At 38.5% G+C, this 26,740-nt stretch overlaps 1 protein-coding gene across 1 annotated transcript in view; it reads left to right on the top strand.

The window, feature by feature from the left end:
* The window catches only part of PRKDC (protein kinase, DNA-activated, catalytic subunit), a 2,064,551-nt gene that overhangs the window by 387,582 nt on the left and 1,650,229 nt on the right, over positions 1-26,740 (top strand). The window contains 1 exon segment of the mRNA XM_053715028.1: positions 17,914-18,000. Coding sequence (XP_053571003.1) covers positions 17,914-18,000 — 87 coding nt within the window.

Below are 26,740 nucleotides of genomic sequence, written 5' to 3'. Positions count from 1 at the left end.
ATGAGGAGATTATGGACAGAATCAATGCTCTCAAATTGGCTAATTCTTTTACCCTAGACGCCACTTTGCAATTGGCTAGATTAGCGGCTAAGAATTCTGGGTTTGCTATTGTGGCGCGCAGAGCGCTTTGGTTGAAATCTTGGTCGGCTGATGCGTCTTCCAAGAACAAGCTACTTAACATTCCTTTCAAGGGGAAAACGCTGTTTGGCCCTGACTTGAAAGAGATTATCTCTGATATCACTGGGGGTAAGGGCCACGCCCTTCCTCAGGATCGGCCTTTCAAGACAAAAAATAAACCTAATTTTCGTCCCTTTCGTAGAAACGGACCAGCCCAAAGTGCTACGTCCTCTAAGCAAGAGGGTAATACTTCTCAAGCCAAGCCAGCTTGGAGACCAATGCAAGGCTGGAACAAGGGAAAACAGGCCAAGAAACCTGCCACTGCTACCAAGACAGCATGAAATGTTGGCCCCCGATCCGGGACCGGATCTGGTGGGGGGCAGACTCTCTCTCTTCGCTCAGGCTTGGGCAAGAGATGTTCTGGATCCTTGGGCACTAGAAATAGTCTCCCAAGGTTATCTTCTGGAATTCAAGGGGCTTCCCCCAAGGGGGAGGTTCCACAGGTCTCAGTTGTCTTCAGACCACATAAAAAGACAGGCATTCTTACATTGTGTAGAAGACCTGTTAAAAATGGGAGTGATTCATCCTGTTCCATTAAGAGAACAAGGGATGGGGTTCTACTCCAATCTGTTCATAGTTCCCAAAAAAGAGGGAACGTTCAGACCAATCTTAGATCTCAAGATCTTAAACAAGTTTCTCAATGTTCCATCGTTCAAGATGGAAACCATTCGAACTATTCTTCCTTCCATCCAGGAAGGTCAATTCATGACCACGGTGGATTTAAAGGATGCGTATCTACATATTCCTATCCACAAGGAACATCATCGGTTCCTAAGGTTCGCATTCCTGGACAAGCATTACCAGTTCGTGGCGCTTCCTTTCGGATTAGCCACTGCTCCAAGGATTTTCACAAAGGTACTAGGGTCCCTTCTAGCTGTGCTAAGACCAAGGGGCATTGCTGTAGTACCTTACTTGGACGACATTCTAATTCAAGCGTCGTCCCTTACTCAAGCAAAGGCTCACACGGACATAGTCCTGGCCTTTCTCAGATCTCACGGATGGAAAGTGAACGTGGAAAAGAGTTCTCTATCTCCGTCAACAAGGGTTCCCTTCTTGGGAACAATAATAGACTCCTTAGAAATGAGGATATTTCTGACAGAGGCCAGAAAAACAAAGCTTCTAGACTCTTGTCGGATACTTCATTCCGTTCCTCTTCCTTCCATAGCTCAGTGCATGGAAGTGATCGGGTTGATGGTAGCGGCAATGGACATAGTTCCTTTTGCACGCATTCATCTAAGACCATTACAACTGTGCATGCTCAGTCAGTGGAATGGGGACTATACAGACTTGTCTCCGAAGATACAAGTAAATCAGAAGACCAGAGACTCACTCCGTTGGTGGCTGTCCCTGGACAACCTGTCACGAGGGATGACATTCCGCAGACCAGAGTGGGTCATTGTCACGACCGACGCCAGTCTGATGGGCTGGGGCGCGGTCTGGGGATCCCTGAAAGCTCAGGGTCTTTGGTCTCGGGAAGAATCTCTTCTACCGATAAATATTCTGGAACTGAGAGCGATATTCAATGCTCTCAAGGCTTGGCCTCAGCTAGCGAGGGCCAAGTTCATACGGTTTCAATCAGACAGCATGACAACTGTTGCGTACATCAACCATCAGGGGGGAACAAGGAGTTCCCTGGCGATGGAAGAAGTGACCAAAATCATTCTATGGGCGGAGTCTCACTCCTGCCACCTGTCTGCTATCCACATCCCAGGAGTGGAAAATTGGGAAGCGGATTTTCTGAGTCGTCAGACATTGCATCCGGGGGAGTGGGAACTCCATCCGGAAATCTTTGCCCAAGTCACTCAGCTGTGGGGCATTCCAGACATGGATCTGATGGCCTCTCGTCAGAACTTCAAAGTTCCTTGCTACGGGTCCAGATCCAGGGATCCCAAGGCGGCTCTAGTGGATGCACTAGTAGCACCTTGGACCTTCAAACTAGCTTATGTGTTCCCGCCGTTTCCTCTCATCCCCAGGCTGGTAGCCAGGATCAATCAGGAGAGGGCGTCGGTGATCTTGATAGCTCCTGCGTGGCCACGCAGGACTTGGTATGCAGATCTGGTGAATATGTCATCGGCTCCACCTTGGAAGCTACCTTTGAGACGAGACCTTCTTGTTCAGGGTCCGTTCGAACATCCGAACCTGGTTTCACTCCAGCTGACTGCTTGGAGATTGAACGCTTGATCCTATCGAAGCGAGGGTTCTCAGATTCTGTTATCGATACTCTGGTTCAGGCCAGAAAGCCTGTAACTAGAAAGATTTACCACAAAATTTGGAAAAAATATATCTGTTGGTGTGAATCTAAAGGATTCCCTTGGGATAAGGTTAAGATTCCTAAGATTCTATCCTTCCTTCAAGAAGGATTGGAAAAAGGATTGTCTGCAAGTTCCCTGAAGGGACAGATTTCTGCCTTGTCTGTGTTACTTCACAAAAAGCTGGCAGCTGTGCCAGATGTTCAAGCCTTTGTTCAGGCTCTGGTTAGAATTAAGCCTGTTTACAAACCTTTGACTCCTCCTTGGAGTCTCAATTTAGTTCTTTCAGTTCTTCAGGGGGTTCCGTTTGAACCCTTACATTCCGTTGATATTAAGTTATTATCTTGGAAAGTTTTGTTTTTAGTTGCAATTTCTTCTGCTAGAAGAGTTTCAGAATTATCTGCTCTGCAGTGTTCTCCTCCTTATCTGGTGTTCCATGCAGATAAGGTGGTTTTACGTACTAAACCTGGTTTTCTTCCAAAAGTTGTTTCTAACAAAAACATTAACCAGGAGATTATCGTACCTTCTCTGTGTCCGAAACCAGTTTCAAAGAAGGAACGTTTGTTGCACAATTTGGATGTTGTTCGCGCTCTAAAATTCTATTTAGATGCTACAAAGGATTTTAGACAAACATCTTCCTTGTTTGTTGTTTATTCCGGTAAAAGGAGAGGTCAAAAAGCAACTTCTACCTCTCTCTCTTTTTGGATTAAAAGCATCATCAGATTGGCTTACGAGACTGCCGGACGGCAGCCTCCCGAAAGAATCACAGCTCATTCCACTAGGGCTGTGGCTTCCACATGGGCCTTCAAGAACGAGGCTTCTGTTGATCAGATATGTAGGGCAGCGACTTGGTCTTCACTGCACACTTTTACCAAATTTTACAAGTTTGATACTTTTGCTTCTTCTGAGGCTATTTTTGGGAGAAAGGTTTTGCAAGCCGTGGTGCCTTCCATTTAGGTGACCTGATTTGCTCCCTCCCTTCATCCGTGTCCTAAAGCTTTGGTATTGGTTCCCACAAGTAAGGATGACGCCGTGGACCGGACACACCTATGTTGGAGAAAACAGAATTTATGTTTACCTGATAAATTACTTACTCCAACGGTGTGTCCGGTCCACGGCCCGCCCTGGTTTTTTTAATCAGGTCTGATAATTTATTTTCTTTAACTACAGTCACCACGGTACCATATGGTTTCTCCTATGCTAATATTCCTCCTTAACGTCGGTCGAATGACTGGGGTAGGCGGAGCCTAGGAGGGATCATGTGACCAGCTTTGCTGGGCTCTTTGCCATTTCCTGTTGGGGAAGAGAATATCCCACAAGTAAGGATGACGCCGTGGACCGGACACACCGTTGGAGAAAGTAATTTATCAGGTAAACATAAATTCTGTTATTAATTGGGATTGGTGCCAGGGTTTAGATCACTTCACTAATAATTAACATTACTAAACTATTGTTAACATTTGAGGTTTTATATTTCTCAAATATGCTTGTTTTCTCAGTGAATTAATATACATTAGTTTCAAGTGTTAATCTGATTAGTGAGGTATTATGTATATACATTAAATTATTGATATATTTTCTTTGTGGGCACATTTGTATATGTTCTTTTACAAATGCTAATACATTAATTAAATATCTGTCAAAGTTAGAATGAACTTAAATCATCCATTGTGTTTCTTGTTTTGAGTTAAATTGATATTGTCACTATATATTCTTATGTTATTCCTATGCATCTTTTAAGTTATGATTTATTGTGTCACAAACAACCTTGTCCCCTTTAAATAAGTGTAAATACTTAGCCAATTTTTTTTTTTTTAACCAATTAGAGTGTTTTCATTTTTTTAAAAGACATGAACAGGTGTGTTAATTTAAGTCTATGATTACGGTCTTTGGGACCGAAACCGTTCAGACTGCTTACTGGCTCTGTGCTATGGATCCGTCTCTATTACCTCCCTGATATTTTTTACTATTTACTAATAAAGGTGTTTTTTTTATTAAGAGGCTTGTCTGGACTTTCATCCTCTTCTTTGCAGGCCTATCGCATACCCCAGTTTTATTTATTGCCATGAAAGTGTATATTTTTAAAATGATGACACCCCATGGTATTGTATATGGAGTGCTTTGATGCAACCGTTTTAGCCAAAAAAATTGGAGAAAGTGTATGGTGGTAATTTTTAAATTTTCATTTTTACACACAAATTGCTTTTTGACTATGATTTATTAGAGACTGTTGTAAGTTATTGCAAAAAAAATACTCCAGATTGTTTTCTGCAAGGCACCTTGAGTACATCTTTACCCCCCATGCATAGGTTTGACAGGGGTTTTGGTAAAAAAAACAACAACAAAAAAACAGCACCAATTTTAGAACTTTAGAAAAAATAGAGTAGTAAAATGTAGAAATCTGGCACAGTAAAAATAAAAAAAACCCTCTAACAGTGAACATAACCAAAAAAAGAATAACAGCAAATGTATTTATTTTTTAAAAATTGACCATTGTATGATACCGCTTGAAGCAGTCCCCTATGCAGAGTCCAGGCTGTCCAGGGCAATCAGGACAGTGATATATGGTGTCCCTTCTCTGCCCCATCTTGGTACAGACTCTGCATTTTTTTTGTGGTTTCTGCTTTGCGGCAGTAGGGGGGATTTTAAAAATAAAATGGGTAGCCCCAACTCGGCTCTCTGCTATCACCGCCCAGGGAGTAGGTGCATCTTGGTACAAAGTCCCCAAAATGATCTGGAGCTGAAACTGTAAAAAATTATATTTCATTCCAGGGTTTGCTTTTTTGAACAACAAAAAAGCGTTGTGGGTTGCAATCTGCATTAAGTAAATTGCAACCTTTTTGTACCAGTCCCTTGTCTTCCGCATAATTAGGTAGGGCTGCAGCAGCTGATCTGCCAGATCAACCCCACCCATATACCGGTTATAAGCCTTGATGCACACTGGCTTCCTTATGATCTCAGCTCTGCCACGTACAGAGACCTCCACCGTCCTCTCTGTGTGGATGGTGGTAAGAAGGTATATATCCTTCTTGTCTCTGTACTTACGTGCCAACAGCTCCTCTTGGCGCAGAGCTGAGGTCTCCCCCCTTTGTAGCCGGGTGCGTGCAAGTTGTCCTGGGAAACCTGCGCAGTTCTTTTTAATTGTACCGCAAGCTACTGTATCAAAGCAATACAGTAGCTTGAACAAAAGGACACTTGTATAATAATTATCTAAGTACAAGTGGTACCCTTTGTTCATTAGGGGGTAATATCAGGTCCCAGACAATCTTGCCAGTGGTTCCCATATGTTCTGGGCAACCGGGGGGGGTCAAGGTGACTATCCTTTCCCTCATACACCTGGAAGGCCTGAGTATACCCAGTCTTGCTCTCACAGAGCTTATACACCTTTAGCCCATACCTGGAGTACTTGTAAGGAATATGCTGCTTGAATCCCAGCCTTCTTCAGGGATTCATCCACACATTTATTCCTTCCAGGTGTATAATCAGGGGGTGGATTTTATACAGGTTGTCAAATTGGGGATGCTCCCTAGGGGGGACAGGCTGTTGTCGCTGAAGTGCATGAAACGTAGAATCATTTCATACCTTTTCCTCGACATACTCTGGGAGAAAATGGGTAGAGCAGATGGGGCTACTGCTCCAGTAGAAGCGAATGGAGGGTTTCTTTATGATGCTCATCAGCATAGTCAATGCCCAGAATTTTTTAAATTCTGGCACATTGATGGGGGCCCATTGCTGCTTTGCCAAATATGTTTCAGGCTTTGCAGCACGGAACTGATGGGCATATAAATTAGTTTGGGAGACAATGTTCCCCAATACATCATCGCCCAGAAACACCTCCAAAAACTGTTGGGGACTAAATCCTGCAACATCCATATTGATGCCTGAATTTGCTGTGAAGGGTGGGATATCTGGCCTCTGCAGATGATGCGTTACCCACTCTTCAGCGGCAATGGCAGCAAAACACGCCTCCTTCTGGCAGGGCGGCTAGCAGCCACAAATACATCACTATCAGTTGAGACTGCATCTAATGATGTATCTGAGCATATGGCAGGGTCAAAATTGGGGTCTGAGTCAGACATAGAGGCATCGGACTCTGATCCAAGGATGGCATATGCCTCCTCAGCACTATATATTCTCTGTGACATTATTTTATCTATCACAGAAAAAGAAAATTGCTAAAAAAAAAAAAAAAAAATACACACAAAATTTAAATGAGCTAAATGGCTCTGAAAAGCAGAAAAAGGGTACAGCTATGCTACTGCCTGTGATTTATAGTGATCACTGGCAAGCTAGGGGTTAATGTCTCTGAAAATTAAATTAACTAAATTAAATTAACTAAATGGCTCTAAAAAGAGCCTTTAGGTCTCACAAAAATTACTTTAAAAAAAAAAAATGAACTCCTATAAAAAAATGCACAGACAGCAAAAAAGTACAGCTATGCTACTGCCAATGATTTATAGTGATCACTGGCAAGCTAGGGGTTAATGACTCTGAAAAGAACCTTTGGGTCTCACAATTTAAGCAAATATATGAAATAAATCTCTCTCCTAAACACAGATCTATCTCTCCAAAAAAAACACAAGTGAGGAGAGGGAGGGAGATCCACACTAGTCAGAGTAAATATTGACATGATCAGACAAATGGAATATTTTATTATCATTTTTTTTTTTATTGTAGCAAGCTCAGATTGGATGACCCTAGCCTGCCCCTATAATGAAGTAGGCTAGGGACATACCTAGAGGCCCCATGATGCACTGGGCATCGCCATCTTTGAAGCCTCATGGGGGTGGGGGAGGGGGCTATATGGGGCTTATTTTACATCACATTTTATTATTTTTGTTTATTATTTTTTGTTACTAACTAAGTGCCTCGACCCACCGAGGCACTCGGCACACAAGCAGAGCATCGGAAGCCTGTCCGATCGCTTCTGATGCTCTGCTAGACTGCCTGGCTCCACATGGAGCAAAACCGGAAGTTATCACTCGCGGGGGAGTGATCAATCCGGGTCCCGGCAGTCGGGAACAGTATTGCAGTATGCCTCAACATCGAGGCATCACTGAAATACTGTTAGAATGGCTGGAATCGACCTTGATCGCTTCCAGTGCTCAGATTAGCCGACGATGTACGGGGTACGTCCTTGGTCATTAACGACCGTTTTTTGTAGGACGTACCCTATACGTCGTCGGTGTATAAGGGGTTAAAGAAAAATGTTTAACTTGAATTCAATAAAGAATTGAACAAAAGGATACTATGGTAGCACTCCTAAGACTCTATGAACAATATGTATAGGAGAACTTGATTGGTCATATAAGTTAAAAATATTAATCTTTATTAGAACGTATTTAAAAAATGGGTTCAATTAAAACTAAAATGTTAGCAGAAATTATTGTCAGTTTGGTGTCTGACTAGTAGAGGGTTGGTACTGGTAGTAAAATTAAATATAGGCTCAAAATTGGGTATGCTCAATTATTCCTCATGTATTATCAGAATAACTGAAATTTGTCAGTCTACCAGATAAGAATCATATATCACAGATTGTTTTATACACTTTCTGGTAGTTTTACACTAAAATCTTAGTGCTTTCAGGTTTAGTTATAATATTGGAGCTGAAATAATATCAGTTCTACTTTATTGCAGTTTTAATACCAATATTGGCATGAATAATTATCTTTGTAACCTTTGAGAAAGCCGGGAACCCGGCGAAACATGTCAGGGAGAGGGGAGTGAGCTGATGGGAGCTCTATAGTTCATTTTTTAAAAACTTGTTAGCAGTAATTCATTGGGTGATGATGGTTACGTGGCAGAAGTAATTTTTCACTCAATATTGGAGCTCGTGTTGGCCTCTCTTTGGAGCACAATTTATAGCAGATATTTGTAGAATCAGCGTGTGAGCTGTAACCGGTCTCCATGTTAAAACAGCCAATAGAGTTATACAATACGTTCTATACAGCTACTAGCATTTAGCAGGAAAGCTGATAAGACCTTAATATTGAACACTATGGGGCCTAGTTATCAAGCCGTCAACCTCAAATACGCTGCGTATTCCGCAGCGTATTTGTGGCGAGGCTGATACGCCTTAGTTATCAAAGGCTCGAGACCGGCAAAAGTAGAATTTTGTGACGTAAGCTTCGATCCGCCGGACTCAGTCCGACACAGATCGATTCTTACGTCACTCCAGATGTTCCGCACACAAGTGCGGCACATTCTCACTACTTTTGCTAGCTATCAAAAAACTAGCAGGTACGCTCGGCACTTTTACGGCCCAGCGTACCTGGTTTTCAAAGCGCCAGCCTGGAGGCGGCGGATCCCATAGGAATCAATGGGAGTCTGACCATAGCGAAAGTACAAGTTCGCTGCTGACAGACATCCCATTGATTTCTATGGGAGCTGTCTACACCTAACACCCTAACATGTACCCCGAGTCTAAACACCACTAATCTGACCCCCCCTACACCGCCGCAACTAAATAAAGTTATTACCCCCTAAACCGCCGCTCCCGGAGCCCACCGCAAGCTACTCTATACATATTAACCCCTAAACCGCCGCTCCCGGAGCCCACCGCAACTATAATAAATGTATTAACCCCTAAACCGCCGCTCCCTGAACCCGCCGCAACCTATATTAAATGTATTAACCCCTATCCTGCCCCCCCTACACCGTCGCCACCTATAATACATTTATTAACCCCTAATCTGCCCCCCCTACACCGTCGCCACCTATAATAAATTTATTAACCCCTATCCTGCCCCCCACTACGCCGCCGCCACTGTAATAAAATTATTAACCCCTAAACCTAACCCTAACCCTAACGCCCCCTAACTTAAATATTAATTAAATAAATCTAAATAAATTAACTCTTATTAACTAAATGAATCCTATTTAAAACTAAATACTTACCTTTAAAATAAACCCCAATATAGCTACAATATAAATAATAATTATATTCTAGCTATCTTAGGGTTTATTTTTATTTTACAGGTACCTTTCAATTTATTTTAACCATGTACAATAGCTATTAAATAGTTATTAACTATTTAATAGCTTACCTAGCTAAAATAAAGAGAAATGTACCTGTGAAATAAATCCTAACCTAAGTTACAATTACACCTAACACTACACTATACTTTAATAAATTATTCCTATTTAAAAATAAATACTTACCTGTAAAATAAACCCTAAGATAGCTACAATGTAATTAATAATTATATTATAGCTATCTTAGGATTTATATTTATTTTACAGGTAACTTTGTATTTATTTTAGCTAGTTAGAATAGTTATTAAATAGTTATTAACTATTTAATAACTACCTAGCTAAAAGAAATACAAAATTACCTGTAAAATAAATCCTAACTTAAGTTACAATTAAACCTAATACTACACTATCATTAAATTAACTAAATAAACTACCTACAAATAACTACAATGAAATACAATTACATAAACTAACTAAAGTACAAAAAATAAAAAAAGCTAAGTTACAAAAAATAAAAAATTAAGTTACAAACATGTTAAAAATATTACAACAATTTTAAGCTACTTACACCTAATCTAAGCCCCCTAATAAAATAACAAACCCCCCCAAAATAAAAAAAATCCCTACCCTATTCTAAATTACATAAATTTCAAAGCTCTTTTACCTTACCAGCCCTTAAAAGGGCCATTTGTGGGGGCATGCCCCAAAAAGTTCAGCTCTTTTGCCTGTAAAATAAAAATACAACCCCCCCCCAACATTAAAACCCACCACCCACATACCCCTAATCTAACCCAAACCCCCCTTACAAAAACCTAACACTAATCCCCTGAAGATCATCCTACCTTGAGTCGTCTTCACTCAGCCGAGCCACCGATGGAACTGAAGAGGACATCCGGAGCGGAAGAAGTTAATCCTCCAAGCGGCGCTGAAGAAATCTTCCATCCGATGAAGTCATCATCCAGGCGGCGCTGAAGAAGTCTTCGATCCGGCCAATGTCATCTTCAAAGAGGCGCTGAAGAGGTCTTCTATCCGGGCGAAGTCATCTTCCAAGCCGGGTCTTGAATCTTCCTTCCGCCGACGCGGAACCACCTTCTTCACCGACGGACTACGACGAATGACGGCTCCTTTAAGGGACGTCATCCAAGATGGCGTCCCCTCAATTCCGATTGGCTGATAGGATTCTATCAGCCAATCGGAATTAAGGTAGGAAAATCTGATTGGCTGATGGAATCAGCCAATCAGATTCAAGTTCAATCCGATTGGCTGATCCAATCAGCCAATCAGATTGAGCTCGCATTCTATTGGCTGATCGGAACAGCCAATAGAATGCGAGCTCAATCTGATTGGCTGATTCCATCAGCCAATCAGATTTTCCTACCTTAATTCCGATTGGCTGATAGAATCCTATCAGCCAATCGGAATTGAGGGGACGCCATCTTGGATGACGTCCCTTAAAGGAGCCGTCATTCGTCGTAGTCCGTCGGTGAAGAAGGTGGTTCCGCGTCGGCGGAAGGAAGATTCAAGACCCAGCTTGGAAGATGACTTCGCCCGGATAGAAGACCTCTTCAGCGCCTCTTTGAAGATGACATCGGCCGGATCGAAGACTTCTTCAGCGCCGCCTGGATGATGACTTCATCGGATGGAAGATTTCTTCAGCGCCGCTTGGAGGATTAACTTCTTCCGCTCCGGATGTCCTCTTCAGTTCCATCGGTGGCTCGGCTGAGTGAAGACGACTCAAGGTAGGATGATCTTCAGGGGATTAGTGTTAGGTTTTTGTAAGGGGGGTTTGGGTTAGATTAGGGGTATGTGGGTGGTGGGTTTTAATGTTGGGGGGGGGGGTTGTATTTTTATTTTACAGGCAAAAGAGCTGAACTTTTTGGGGCATGCCCCCACAAATGGCCCTTTTAAGGGCTGGTAAGGTAAAAGAGCTTTGAAATTTATGTAATTTAGAATAGGGTAGGGATTTTTTTTATTTTGGGGGGGTTTGTTATTTTATTAGGGGGCTTAGATTAGGTGTAAGTAGCTTAAAATTGTTGTAATATTTTTAACATGTTTGTAACTTAATTTTTTTTTTTTGTAACTTAGCTTTTTTTATTTTTTGTACTTTAGTTAGTTTATGTAATTGTATTTCATTGTAGTTATTTGTAGGTAGTTTTAGTTAATTTAATGATAGTGTAGTATTAGGTTTAATTGTAACTTAAGTTAGGATTTATTTTACAGGTAATTTTATATTTCTTTTAGCTAGGTAGTTATTAAATAGTTAATAACTATTTAATAACTATTCTAACTAGCTAAAATAAATACAAAGTTACCTGTAAAATAAATATAAATCCTAAGATAGCTAGAATATAATTATTAATTATATTGTAGCTATCTTAGGGTTTATTTTACAGGTAAGTATTTAGTTTAAATAGGAATAATTTATTAAAGTATAGTGTAGTGTTAGGTGTAATTGTAACTTAGGTTAGGATTTATTTCACAGGTACATTTCTCTTTATTTTAGCTAGGTAAGCTATTAAATAGTTAATAACTATTTAATAGCTATTGTACATGGTTAAAATAAATTGAAAGGTACCTGTAAAATAAAAATAAATCCTAAGATAGCTAGAATATAATTATTATTTATATTGTAGCTATATTAGGGTTTATTTTAAAGGTAAGTATTTAGTTTTAAATAGGATTCATTTAGTTAATAAGAGTTAATTTATTTAGATTTATTTAATTAATATTTAAGTTAGGGGGGCGTTATGGTTAGGGTTAGACTTAGGTTTAGGGGTTAATCATTTTATTACAGTGGCGGCGGCGTAGTGGGGGGCAGGATAGGGGTTAATAAATTTATTATAGGTTGCGGCGGGTTCATGGAGCGGCGGTTTAGGGGTTAAACTATTTATTTAGTTGCGGAGAGGTGCGGGATCAGCAGGATAGGGGTTAATAATTTTATAATAGAGGGCGACGGTATAGGGGGGGCAGGATAGGGGTTACTAGGTATAATGTAGGTGGCAGCGGTGTCCGGGAGCGGCGGTTTAGGGGTTAATACATTTATCAGAGTTGCGGCAGGGTCTAGGAGCGGCGGTTTAGGGGTTAGTAACTTTATTGAGTTGCGGGGGGCTCCGGGGGCGCCGGTATAGGGGGTAGAACAGTGCAGTTTAGTGTGAGTGCTTAGTGACAGGCTAGCAATAAAGCTGGGAAAAAGCCGAAGGGCAGCGAGATCGGATGAGTGATAACTGTCACAGTCCGCTGCTCATCGCCCCGCAGCTTTTTGACAGCTTTATTTGATAACTTAGGCGTATTTTTTCAGGTCCCCGGCGGCGAAGGTAGGCGAGCTTAGGCGGACGTATTGGGCCGGCGAAGCCAGAAAAGTAGACGGCTTGATAACTAGCCCCCTATTTATTTGGCTGACAACAATTGTTAATACCAGTTAAGGCTGATGTTTTATATAAACGAACCGGCACTCCTTGTTGTGATATATTACAATAGTTGTCTCATATGATTAACTGTTACACCTGAGTCTTTTATGGGTGATATTATAATAATTTAAACCTGAGATATTGGTGGTTTAATTGTAGAACTTAATTATAATATAATAAGCACCATATTTAGAAAGATTCAGAATCAGAGGCGAACTATTCCAATGTACTAAGTATGCACCAATCCCGCGGAAAACACAATATATACTAAGTGTGAATTCACAAACCATATTATAACTTGACACTATACCAGTGATCAGATATTATCTGTAAATATATCTATCAGGTAATCTAATATTTCAATGTGTTGTTCAACAATTTTTACTAAATGAACAATTTATGCTAATACTGATCTATAATTGTAAAACAGGGGAACTGATATAATCTCAGCTCCAATATTATAATGGAATCCAGTAAGCACTGAGACCTTGGTGTAAAAGTGCCAGAATTTGCACACAACATACTTGGTGACACATGTTGTTCAACAACTATTACAAAGAGAATTATTCATGCCAATATTGGTATTAAAACTGCAATAAAGTAGAACTGATATTATTTCAGCTCCAATATTATAACTAAACCTGAAAGCACTAAGACTTTAGTGTAAAACTACCAGAAAGTGCATAAAACTCTCTGTGATATATGATTATTATCTGGTAGACTGACAAATTTCAGTTATTCTGATAATACACGAGGAATAATTGAGCATACCCAATTTTGAGCCTATATTTAATTTTACTACCAGTACCAACCCTCTACTAGTCAGACACCAAACTGACAATAATTTCTGCTAACATTTTAGTTTTAATTGAACCCATTTTTTAAATACGTTCTAATAAAGATTAATATTTTTAACTTATATGACCTATCAAGTTCTCCTATACATATTGTTCATAGAGTCTTAGGAGTGCTACCATAGTATCCTTTTGTTCAATTCTTTATTGAATTCAAGTTAAATGTAACTGCAGATACTAAGCACCTCACCATAATTAAATATTATATTTTGAGGCCAATTTGCCCTAATTGTGTATGGTGACTAGACTCCATTTATCTGTAGTAGTGCCATCAAACCTTCTTTTCGTTAAAGAAAAATGGCCATAGGCATCACGAAACATCCAGCTAAATATCCAAGAATAACAAAATTATAGCTAAAATGGATGGTTTACAAAATCCTTATTTTGCATAAGATCCTATACTGAACTACTTGTGTATAAAGACATAGAAGTCCATACAACATAAGGAAATCCTAACCCAAAAAGGGCTGCTGGCTTAGCAGTTTTCCTTAAAAGAAAAAATCATAATAATTTAAAATTATCCATGGTGCATCTAACTTAATTATCTGCTCTTGACATTTGGATGCATATTTACAAGTTCTTTTATCTAGCGCTGGGTTTTTGGAATCCTGGATTATGATTTTGTTAGGTTGAGTTTTTGCTTCGTTCCATCTTTTCTTGATTTCTCTGTTGTCAGCTTTTTCTAATTTTTCACTGTCTATTTTCTTCCACCATTTTTTCCCATGTTTTCATCTCAGGGAGTTTCTCCTTTTTCCAATTTTTAATTATGATATTTTGGTGCAGTTGCACATTATTTGGAATAGTCTTTTCTTCCAAGCCCTATCCCATTTCAGCGGTAGGGAGAAAATCACATTACTTGGATCTAAATATTTCTCATTCTTCAAAACCCTCTCTATATATGCTCTGATCTGTTCCCAGAAATTACTGGGCACTGCCACATAATGTGGCTTAATGTCCCGATTTGTTTGCATCCCCTCCAACGTTTATTGCTAGCTGCTGAATATAAGGTTTTAATTCTTGTTGGTGCTAAATATCACCTTGACTGGTACTTGCTGTTCATTTCTCTAAAATTCATAGATATTGATTTGATATTGTTCTTAAAAATAGACTTCCATGCTTCTTTAGTTAGGTTTTTTCCCTAATTCCTCCTCCCATGATTTGGTGTATATTGGTGGTAGTTCTTTTCGATCTAGGTTTTTAATAATATTATGCATTAATACCTCTTAATATTTTGGTTTGTCAATAGTTTTTCAAAAGAGGTTAATTCCCTTGTTAGCTTAATTTTCTCTTTATTACTCCCAATATAAAATGTGGTCTTTATATAATTAATCCAATCTTTGTATTCCTCTATTTCTTCAGTTTCTAAGTTTTCCTGTGTCTTAAATGTATTATTACCTATAATTGAGCAAATTAAGATTGGGTTTTTACTTGGGCCAAATTTCTGTGTGTTTAATCTGATGTCTGGGTTATTACTTATTGGATGTAGAAGAGATGAGATAGTTGAAATTCCTGGATAATATATAATATAACTGTCCCATCATCTAAAAATGTCCTTAATTATAGAATATCTGTTTTTTTCTCTCTCTTCTTGCTTTGTGTTGCTGAACATTTCACTCCTACTAAGTTATTTGCTAGTTGTACCCATCCGAGCAGAACCAATCATATATTTTTTGCATAACTTTTGCCTTCTGATATCTTTCTACATTAGGGAGTCCCATTCCCCCATCTTCATAGCTAGAATACATACATTTCTTATTTCAAATATATGTATATATTATATTTTATACTAAATTTGCAATATAGTTGATTGGTAAAGTTATAGGCATAACCTGCAATAAATCAACTATCCTCGGGAGGATGATAAATTCATTTATTGCATGGTGGTGAGAGTACACGAGAACCCATTGTCACAAATATCTCAGGATTCAGCTGCTAAGGAGTTAACTTTGTGTAGCTTGAACTCAAAACAGTTATTTGTTTTCAAGAAGAATTGTGTTTGTGTTTTCTTTGAAGTGCCAGGAGCATCATAAATGTTCAGCAGTGTAAACAGGACAGAATTTTATGGCTTAAGCTGTCAGCAGCAGGGCATGATGTAAAACAGGGCCTCCAGCACATCTCCTGAGGAGGTCAATAAAGGGACATGGGTTATGTATAAATGTGTTTAAAACTGTTATAACCTTAAATGAAGGTAAATATGTCAACCTATGGCATATTTGATATCAAACCGATTCTCCAAATGAAACTAAAAGGTTCCTGATATGTAAATATAGAGATAGTTACCTAGCAGAAATTATAATGGGTTCTATAATTTCAGGCAACAAATTAGTTTATTGAAGGTCATAAAGACAGGGGGGTTTCTTAGCCCGCCCAGGAGGGTGTGGTTAGGCAACCTAATCTCTGAAAAATAGGTTTAAGTATCTTATTTCTTAACAATAAGATTGTCATTCTTACAAGGGAGGCTGTGACAACACAGAGTAAGGACCCAATTGCTTCATGCCATCTCTCTGGTAACAGATTCCAAAGACTAGTACAGTGTAAGGTTTCTAATTTTCTTCTTTTTATTTTGAAAAACTGTTTGCGTGTGTAATTTTATTACAACAACTTTTTTTATTAATAATGCATTGTGCATAATATTTTTGGCATAATAAATAATTCCTTTATTAAGTTTGGCCTTTGTCTTATAATTGAACCACGTTACTGAACAAGACTATTAGAACTGTATAATTTAGGTTATTTTCTGCTAAATTGTATTTAGAGGGTTAATGTGTAAAGTCTAAGTTTTTTCTTAGGATTTTCCCCTTTAATAAATTTTAAGTGGTGGCAGTATTAGAGCTATAGGATTGATTGTGGGTGGCATTAAAAGGGAGTTTTGGGCATTTCTCTTACGTCTAGTACAGACTAGGGAGTGTGGTTAACCCTTGCACCCACTAAACTGAATCACAAGCTTGCCTGGTGTGGCTAGATTGTGACCTATTGGTGACTGTAAAAGGGGGCTGATAACCCTTTCTGTGCCAAATAAGTGACTGGCGCAGGGTTGGATAACCTTGGTTCGTCACACCCATCCTTTGTTTTTTTTGCTCCTTTTTGGCTCTTATTCCTTTTTCTTACCTCACTTGCTTGGCTATACATTAGGCTGAGTAATGTGTGATGTTTTATAGAGCTCTTGGGTTTTGGGAATCTTTGCCTCCTCCTAGTTTTAGAGAAGAGTAATTTCCATATGTAATGGATCATGGACTCTCACCACCATGAAATAAATTAATTTATCAGGTAAGCATAAATTTGTGTTGTTTTTTTTCCTGCTCCTATTATTTTGCTCTTATTCCTTTTCCTACCTTTCTTGCTTAGCTATACGTCAGACTAGTTTCCTGTAAAGTGGGAGGGGTTTTATAGAGCTCTTGAGGTTTGGGGATCTTTGCCTCCTCCTAGTGGCCAGGAAGAGTATTTCTCAGGAGTAATGGATTGTTGATTCTCACCACCATAAAATAAATTCATTTATCAGGTAAGCATATATTATGTTTTTTTTGAAAGGAGACGTTTTCCAAAATGTCAGTAGAAGCATATTTAAATACTACTAAGATTTATCCATTTCAATTTTGCTTTGTAAGTACTGAAATGTAAAGAAAAGAGGAAGAATGATTCTGGACAAACTGTCTAGTTAAGTTAACAATATGTCAAAATGGATTAATATTAATATATATATATAGATATAGATATAGATAGATATAGATATATATATATATATATATATATATATATATATATATATATATATATATATATATATATATATATATATATATATATATATATATATAGCAAATCTGATCTTATAATAATATTTTAAATTTCATAATCTTGGAACCATAGTTGTGAAAGAATAAGGATAAATATTTATTATAAAAAAACAATTGTCTAACACAAATATGCCAGTATGGATTAATATTAATTGCTTTTCATTTTGCTGTTTTAACCCCTTAAGGACCAGCGACGTACCCTGTATGTCGCTGGCCTTTTTTTGGGACTTGATTGTTTTATAGCGCGGTCTTGCCACCAGCGTTAAGACTGCTCTATTCCACAAAGCCTTCTGGAGGGAGGGCATTAATAGCGTGTTCTTGCTAGACTTGTGCTATTATGTCCTGAAAAAACCCTTAACGACCAGTGACATACAGGGTACATTGTGGTCATTAAGGGGTTAATCAAGTTGATAATTCATATAAAGCTTTCTAACAGTAAACTGTTACTTTCTAACAGGGTGCAAGTCCAAAAAGTTTTAAAAAAATTCAAGAAGATCCAGAAAAGTTTTCCTGCTTTGCACTCTTTTCAAAATTTGGTAAAGAGGTAAGTTGTTGTTCACCTTTGTTTTTAACCCATAAATAGGTTTTTAATTCAACCAAAACTGAATTATAAATTATAAATAAGAGACTGCAAACTCTAGTGTCATTCTTCCATTTTTGCTGGTATTTTTTCTTTGGTTGAAAACTGTAAATAGAACATTTGGATTAATTATAAACAGCCCTGTCTCAATGTAAGGCAAAATAACTGCATCCCTTGAATTTTCAAAAACTACACATTCAAACATAATGTGTGATTGCCCATATAGGAATGAATGTTTACTTAATGGGACATAATACTATGCAATATTACTTTAAAGTGATGCAGCATAACTGTAAAGCACTGACAAGAAAATATCACCTAAGCATCTCTATGCAGAAAAGGAATATTTTTACCACACAATTTCTTCAGCTCACCAGAGTAAGTGCTCTGTAAAAAGTTAACTTTCAGTGACTGCTCAGCTGCAGGAAAAAAAAAAAAAAAAAAAAAAGAAAAGAAATGAAGAACAGCCAATCGGCATCAGCAGTGCTAAAGTCATGAACTGTTTTACTATGATCTCATGAAATTTCATAGTAAATTTCCTTAAACTGAATACGGAAATAACATGAGTGTGCATGAGGCATGCTCCCTTGCAAGTCCCGGGACAGGCATACTGATTTGCAGCTTAAAGTCCTTTACAATGGGGTGTGAATACTTAGGACATTTTGAGGAAGCATATCTTTCTTTTTTACATAGAGATATTCAGGTGATATTTTCTAGTCAGCTTTTTACAGCTATGCTGCATCACTTTCAAGTATATCAACATTTTATATTTTGTTATGTCCCTTTAAATGTGCATTGATTTATATACCATATGTGCCAGTGTACAATGAGGCACTTACTGGTCTTTTAAGAAGCATGTAACACCATGAATGGACGTGGTATGCAGAAATAATAAGAATTTTAAATATGAAGTTGGAACCACATAATCAACAAAGCTTCACATGGTTTTGATATGGTTTTCAAAGATGCATAAAGTTAGCTTGAGTCAAGGCTATAAATAAGATATTGCAACTTACAAAGCTATCAAAACACGAGGAAAAAAACAAAACAGAATCGAATTACAATAGGCATTGTATCATAAAGTATTTGAGCTCAAATAGTCACTAACACCCTGTAATAAATCACTTAATCTAGCCTCTGCTACACTGTACCAACTGCTACATTAAATATAGAGGTAATGCAGCGAGTAAGGCTAGCAGAATGATTGGATGTATTGGTAGAGGTATTTGCAGCAGAAATAGTAAGGTTATTATGCCACTTTATAAATCATTAGTTAGGCCTCATCTTGAGTATTGTGTGCAGTTCTGGTGGCCATATCTTCAGAAGGATATTAACAAACTTGAATCTGTGCAAAGGAGGGCTACCAAAATGGTACATAGTCTAAAAAAGAAAACTTACCAGGATAGGCTCAATTACCTAAATATGTATAGCTTAGAGGAGAGAAGGGAAAGAGGTGATATGATAGCAACTTTCAAGTACGTTAAAGGGCTTAGTAAAACTGAGGCTGTGGGTATTTTACATAAAATGGAATATTCAAGAACAAGGGGTCAAGAGCTCAAGCTAAAGGGTAGTAGATTCAGGAGTAATTTGAGGAAGCACTTCTTTACAGAAAGAGTGATTGATTTATGGAATGAACTTCCTCAAGAGGTAGTAGCGACAAACACTGTGGGGGACTTTAAAAATGCATGGGACTTTAAAAATGCATGGGACAAGCATAAGGCAATCCTACAAACTAGATAAGTTTATACTGTTAGGTAATATCGGGCAGACTTGCTGGGCCTATGGGTCTTATCTGCCATCAATATCTATGTTTCTATGATTCTATGTCTGTGTAGTAGGACAGAGCGAATCCTAACTATGCTTATAGGTCTGTGTTCAAATTATTAAAAGTAAATTCATGTAAATATTTTACATTGACTTGTCATTTATACCATGTTTTTCACAGTATAACAATCACCCTAATTCTTTTTGTGAAACTTAATAATGTGAGTAATGATTTCTCATTTTATATCAAGACAGCAAATAAGCTTGAAGACCTGTAACTTTAAGATGTTTGTTCTCCTCTAAATGGGGGAACTTTTTAATCAGGGACATATTTATAAAAAACAACAAAAAAACTTCATTTTAAATATAAGAGTTTCCCACTCTTCAACAGTTTAGTTTAGTTTATGTAATTGACACTTTTCTCCACTCCATTGTTCTAGGTACGTAAAGTCTCTGTCTAGTCACAGCGCGCCCGATCGCGTCATTAAACTGTATGTAGCTCGCTTCCGCTAGCAGACCAGAGTGGATGCGAGCTGCATACAGTTTAATGGCGTAAAGCGCTTTTGAAAAACAAGATCCACTCAGTAGAGCTATGAGCGGAGTTCAGGTAAATTCAATTTTGGAATAAAAAAATCTCTGAAAGCTTTTGATTTAGAAAGTTGCAGCTAAAAAAAAGAATGTGCAGAATTATATAACATTATTTTGTAGGTTTACTGTCCCTTTAGGAGCTGATGCTGCTAAACCAAAAGAGCGCTTCACTTATGTTTCAATTTGCACATTGTTACTCCTGTTTTAAACACAAGTTACTAATCAAGACAACAGATACAATGCAGTCACTGAGCGATTTCAACCTCGGTGCCTTTCTTCCACCTACATTCCAGCACAACATGGCATGTGCCATTGTCGGCTCTTAAAAAAACATTTCTTTCATGTAATTAGCAAGAGTCCATGAGCTAGTGACGTATGGGATATACATTCCTACCAGGAGGGACAAAGTTTCCTAAACCTCAAAATGCCTACAAATACACCCCTCACCACACCCACAAATCAGTTTTTACAAACTTTGCCTCCTATGGAGGTGGTGAAGTAAGTTTGTGCTAGATTCTACGTTGATATGCGCTCCGCAGCAGGTTGGAGCCCGGTTTTCCTCTCAGCATGCAGTGAATGTCAGAGGGATGTGAGGAGGGTATTGCCTATTTGAATTCAATGATCTCCTTCTACGGGGTCTATTTCATAGGTTCTCTGTTATCGGTCGTAGAGATTCATCTCTTACCTCCCTTTTCAGATCGACGATATACTCTTATATATTTACCATTACCTCTGCTGATTTTCGTTTCAGTACTGGTTTGGCTTTCTACAAACATGTAGATGAGTGTCCTGGGGTAAGTAAGTCTTATTTTCTGTGACACTCTAAAGCTATGGTTGGGCACTTTTTTATAAAGTTCTAAATATATGTATTCAAACATTTATTTGCCTTGACTCAGGATGTTCAACATTCCTTATTTCAGACAGTCAGTTTCATATTTGGGATAATGCATTTGAATCAATCATTTTTTCTCACCTTAAAAAATTTGACTTTTTCCCTGTGGGCTTTTAGGCTCGCGGGGGCTGAAAATGCTTCATTTTATTGAGTCATTCTTGGCGCAGACTTTTTTGGCGCAAAAATTTTTTTCTGTTTCCGGCGTCATACGTGTCGCCGGAAGTTGCGTCATTTTTTGACGTTCTTTTGCGCCAAAAGTGTCGGCGTTCCGGATGTGGCGTCATTTTTGCCGCCAAAAGCATTTAGGCGCCAAATAATGTGGGCGTCTTATTTGACGCTAAAAAATATGAGCGTCGCTTTTGTCTACACATTATTTAAGTCTCATTTTTCATTGCTTCTGGTTGCTAGAAGCTTGTTCTTTGGCATTTTTTCCCATTCCTGAAACTGTCATTTAAGGAATTTGATCAATTTTGCTTTATATGTTGTTTTTTCTCTTACATATTGCAAGATGTCTCACGTTGCAACTGAGTCAGAAGATACTTCAGGAAAATCGCTGCCTGGTGCTGGAACTACCAAAGCTAAGTGTATCTGCTGTAAACTTTTGGTAGCTGTTCCTCCAGCTGTTGTTTGTATTAAATGTCATGACAAACTTGTTAATGCAGAAAATATTTCCTTTAGTAAAGTACCATTACCTGTTGCAGTTCCATCAACATCTAATGTTCAGAGTGTTCCTGATAACATAAGAGATTTTGTTTCTGAATCCATTAAGAAGGCTATGTCTGTTATTCCTCCTTCTAGTAAACATAAAAAGTCTTTTAAAACTTCTCTTTATCCAGATGAATTTTTAAATGAACATCATCATTCTGATTCTAATGATTCTTCTGGTTCAGAGGATTCTGGTTCAGAGGTTGATGCTGATAAATCTTCATATTTATTTAAAATGGAATTTATTCGTTCTTTACTTAAAGAAGTCCTAATTGCATTAGAAATTGAGGATTCTGGTCCTCTTGATACTAAATCTAAACGTTTAGACAAGGTTTTTAAATCTCCTGTAGTTATTCCAGAAGTTTTTCCTGTTCCTGGTGCTATTTCTGAAGTAATTTCCAGGGAATGGAATAATTTGGGTAATTCATTTACTCCTTCTAAACGTTTTAAGCAATTATATCCTGTGCCGTCTGACAGATTAGAGTTTTGGGACAAAATCCCTAAAGTTGATGGGGCTATCTCTACCCTTGCTAAACGTACTACTATTCCTACGGCAGATGGTACTTCCTTTAAGGATCCTTTAGATAGGAAAATTGAATCCTTTCTAAGGAAAGCTTATTTGTGTTCAGGTAATCTTCTTAGACCTGCTATATCTTTGGCGGATGTTGCTGCAGCTTCAACTTTTTGGTTGGAAACTTTAGCGCAACAAGTAACAGATCATGATTCTCATAGCATTATTATTCTTCTTCAACATGCTAATAATTTTATCTGTGATGCCATTTTTGATATTATTAGAGTTGATGTCAGGTTTATGTCTCTAGCTATTTTAGCTAGAAGAGCTTTATGGCTTAAAACTTGGAATGCTGATATGTCTTCTAAATCAACTCTACTTTCCCTTTCTTTCCAGGGTAATAAATTATTTGGTTCTCAGTTGGATTCTATTATCTCAACTGTTACTGGTGGGAAAGGAACTTTTTTACCACAGGATAAAAAATCTAAGGGTAAAAACAGGGCTAATAATCGTTTTCGTTCCTTTCGTTTCAACAAAGAACAAAAGCCTGATCCTTCATCCTCAGGAGCAGTTTCAGTTTGGAAACCATCTCCAGTCTGGAATAAATCCAAGCCTTCTAGAAAAGCAAAGCCAGCTTCTAAGTCCACATGAAGGTGTGTCCCTCATTCCAGCTCAGCTTGTAGGGGGCATATTAGGTTTTTTCAAATAAATTTGGATCAATTCTGTTCACAATCTTTGGATTCAGAACATTGTTTCAGAATGGTACAAAATTAGTTTAAAAAATAAGACCTCCTTCAAATAGATTTTTTCTTTCCCATCTCCCACTAAACCCAGCGAAAGCTCAAGCATTTCTGAAATGTGTTTCAGATCTAGAGTTGGCTGGAGTAATTATGCCAGTTCCAGTTCTGGAACAGGGGCTGGGGTTTTATTCAAATCTCTTCATTGTACCAAAGAAGGAGAATTCCTTCAGACCAGTTATGGATCTAAAAATATTGAATCGTTATGTAAGGATAGCAACATTCAAAATGGTAACTGTAAGGACTATCCTGCCTTTTGTTCAGCAAGGGCATTATATGTCTACAATAGATTTACAGGATGCATATCTGCATATTCCGATTCATCCAGCTCACTATCAGTTTCTGAGATTCTCTTTCCTGGACAAGCATTACCAGTTTGTGGCTCTGCCGTTTGGCCTAGCAACAGCTCCAAGAATTTTTACAAAGGTTCTCGGTGCCCTTCTGTCTGTAATCAGAGAACAGGGTATTGTGGTATTTCCTTATTTGGACGATATCTTGGTACTTGCTCAGTCTTCTCATTTAGCAGAATCTCATACGAATCGACTTGTGTTGTTTCTTCAAAATCATGGTTGGAGGATCAATTCACTAAAAAGTTCATTGATTCCTCAGACAAGGGTAACCTTTTTGGGTTTCCAGATAGATTCAGTGTCCATGACTCTGTCTTTGACAGACAAGAGACGTCTAAAATTGATTTCAGCTTGTCGAAACCTTCAGTCACAATCATTCCCTTCGGTAGCCTTATGCATGGAAATTCTAGGTCTTATGACTGCTGCATCGGACGCGATCCCCTTTGCTCGTTTTCACATGCGACCTCTTCACCTCTGTATGCTGATCCAATGGTGCAGGGATTACACAAAGATATCTCAATTAATATCTTTAAAACCGATTGTACGACACTCTCTGACGTGGTGGACAGATCACCATCGTTTAGTTCAGGGGGCTTCTTTTGTTCTTCCGACCTGGACTGTAATTTCAACAGATGCAAGTCTTACAGGTTGGGGAGCTGTGTGGGGGTCTCTGACGGCACAAGGGGTTTGGGAATCTCAGGAGGTGAGATTACCGATCAATATTTTGGAACTCCGTGCAATTTTCAGAGCTCTTCAGTCTTGGCCTCTTCTGAAGAGAGAATCGTTCATTTGTTTTCAGACAGACAATGTCACAACTATGGCATACATCAATCATCAAGGAGGGACTCACAGTCCTCTGGCTATGAAAGAAGTATCTCGAATTCTGGTTTGGGCGGAATCCAGCTCCTGTCTAATCTCTGCGGTTCATATCCCAGGTGTAGACAATTGGGAAGCGGATTATCTCAGTCGCCAAACGTTGCATCCGGGCGAATGGTCTCTTCACCCAGAGGTATTTCTTCAGATTGTTCAAATGTGGGAACTTCCAGAAATAGATCTGATGGCTTCTCATCTAAACAAGAAACTTCCCAGGTATCTGTCCAGATCCCGGGATCCTCAGGCGCAGGCAGTGGATGCATTATCACTTCCTTGGAAGTATCATCCTGCCTATATCTTTCCGCCTCTAGTTCTTCTTCCAAGAGTAATCTCCAAGATTCTGAAGGAATGCTCGTTTGTTCTGCTGGTAGCTCCAGCATGGCCTCACAGGTTTTGGTATGCGGATCTTGTCCGGATGGCTTCTTGCCAACCGTGGTCTCTTCCGTTAAGACCAGACCTTCTGTCGCAAGGTCTTTTTTACCATCAGAATCTCAAATCCTTAAATTTAAAGGTATGGAGATTGAACGCTTGATTCTTGGTCAAAGAGGTTTCTCTGACTCTGTGATTAATACTATGTTACAGGCTCGTAAATCTGTATCTAGAGAGATATATTATAGAGTCTGGAAGACCTATATTTCTTGGTGTCTTTCTCATCATTTTTCCTGGCATTCTTTTAGAATTCCGAGAATTTTACAGTTTCTTCAGGATGGTTTAGATAAAGGTTTGTCCGCAAGTTCCTTGAAAGGACAAATCTCTGTTCTTTTTCACAGAAAGATTGCTAATCTTCCTGATATTCATTGTTTTGTACAAGCCTTGGTTCGTATAAAACCTGTCATTAAGTCAATTTCTCCTCCTTGGAGTTTGAATTTGGTTCTGGGGGCTCTTCAAGCTCCTCCGTTTGAACCTATGCATTCATTGGACATTAAATTTCTTTCTTGGAAAGTTTTGTTCCTTTTGGCCATCTCTTCTGCCAGAAGAGTTTCTGAATTGTCTGCTCTTTCTTGTGAGTCTCCTTTTCTGATTTTTCATCAGGATAAGGCGGTGTTGCGAACTTCTTTTGAATTTTTACCTAAGGTTGAGAATTCCAACAACATTAGTAGAGAAATTGTGGTTCCTTCATTATGTCCTAATCCTAAGAATTCTAAGGAGAAATCATTGCATTCTTTGGATGTTGTTAGAGCTTTGAAATATTATGTTGAAGCTACTAAGACTTTCCGAAAGACTTCTAGTCTATTTGTCATCTTTTCCGGTTCTAGAAAAGGCCAGAAAGCTTCTGCCATTTCTTTGACATCTTGGTTGAAATCTTTAATTCATCATGCCTATGTTGAGTCGGGTAAAACTCCGCCTCAAAGGATTACAGCTCATTCTACTAGGTCTGTTTCTACTTCCTGGGCGTTTAGGAATGAATCTTCGGTTGATCAGATTTGCAAAGCAGCAACTTGGTCTTCTTTGCATACTTTTACTAAATTCTACCATTTTGATGTGTTTTCTTCTTCTGAAGCTGTTTTTGGTAGAAAAGTACTTCAGGCAGCTGTTTCAGTTTGAATCTTCTGCTTATTTTTTCATTTAAACTTTATTTTGGGTGTGGATTATTTTTTTCAGCGGAATTGGTTGTCTTTATTTTATCCCTCCCTCTCTAGTGACTCTTGCGTGGAAAGATCCACATCTTGGGTAGTCATTATCCCATACGTCACTAGCTCATGGACTTTTGCTAATGACATGAAAGAAAACATAATTTATGTAAGAACTTACCTGATAAATTCATTTCTTTCATATTAGCATGAGTCCATTGTGGTGGTTTTGATTTTTTTGTATAAAGCACAATTATTCCAATTCCTTATTTTTTATGCTTTCGCACTTTTTCTTATCACCCCACTTCTTGGCTATTCGTTAAACTGATTTGTGGGTGTGGTGAGGGGAGTATTTGTAGGCATTTTGAGGTTTGGGAAACTTTGCCCCTCCTGGTAGGAATGTATATCCCATACGTCACTAGCTCATGGACTCTTGCTAATATGAAAGAAATGAATTTATCAGGTAAGTTCTTACATAAATTATGTTTTTCTGTTTTGCCAAAGTAAGCTGTTGCTTGTGGTTTCCATTGGATAGTATAAAATGCCACTGCTCACGCGCCTCCCCTTATATGCTCTAGCCTGCCTTGGGGAGGCCCACCTCACACTTTGAAAACCACCGATCAAGGTTCTAAATCTACCGCAATTTCAAGCTATTT

Source organism: Bombina bombina, chromosome 5 (assembly GCF_027579735.1).
Source record: "Bombina bombina isolate aBomBom1 chromosome 5, aBomBom1.pri, whole genome shotgun sequence".
NCBI classification, from domain to species: Eukaryota; Metazoa; Chordata; class Amphibia; order Anura; family Bombinatoridae; genus Bombina; species Bombina bombina.
Note: the sequence above shows the minus strand (reverse complement) of the source record. Positions and strands in the feature narration are given on the sequence as shown.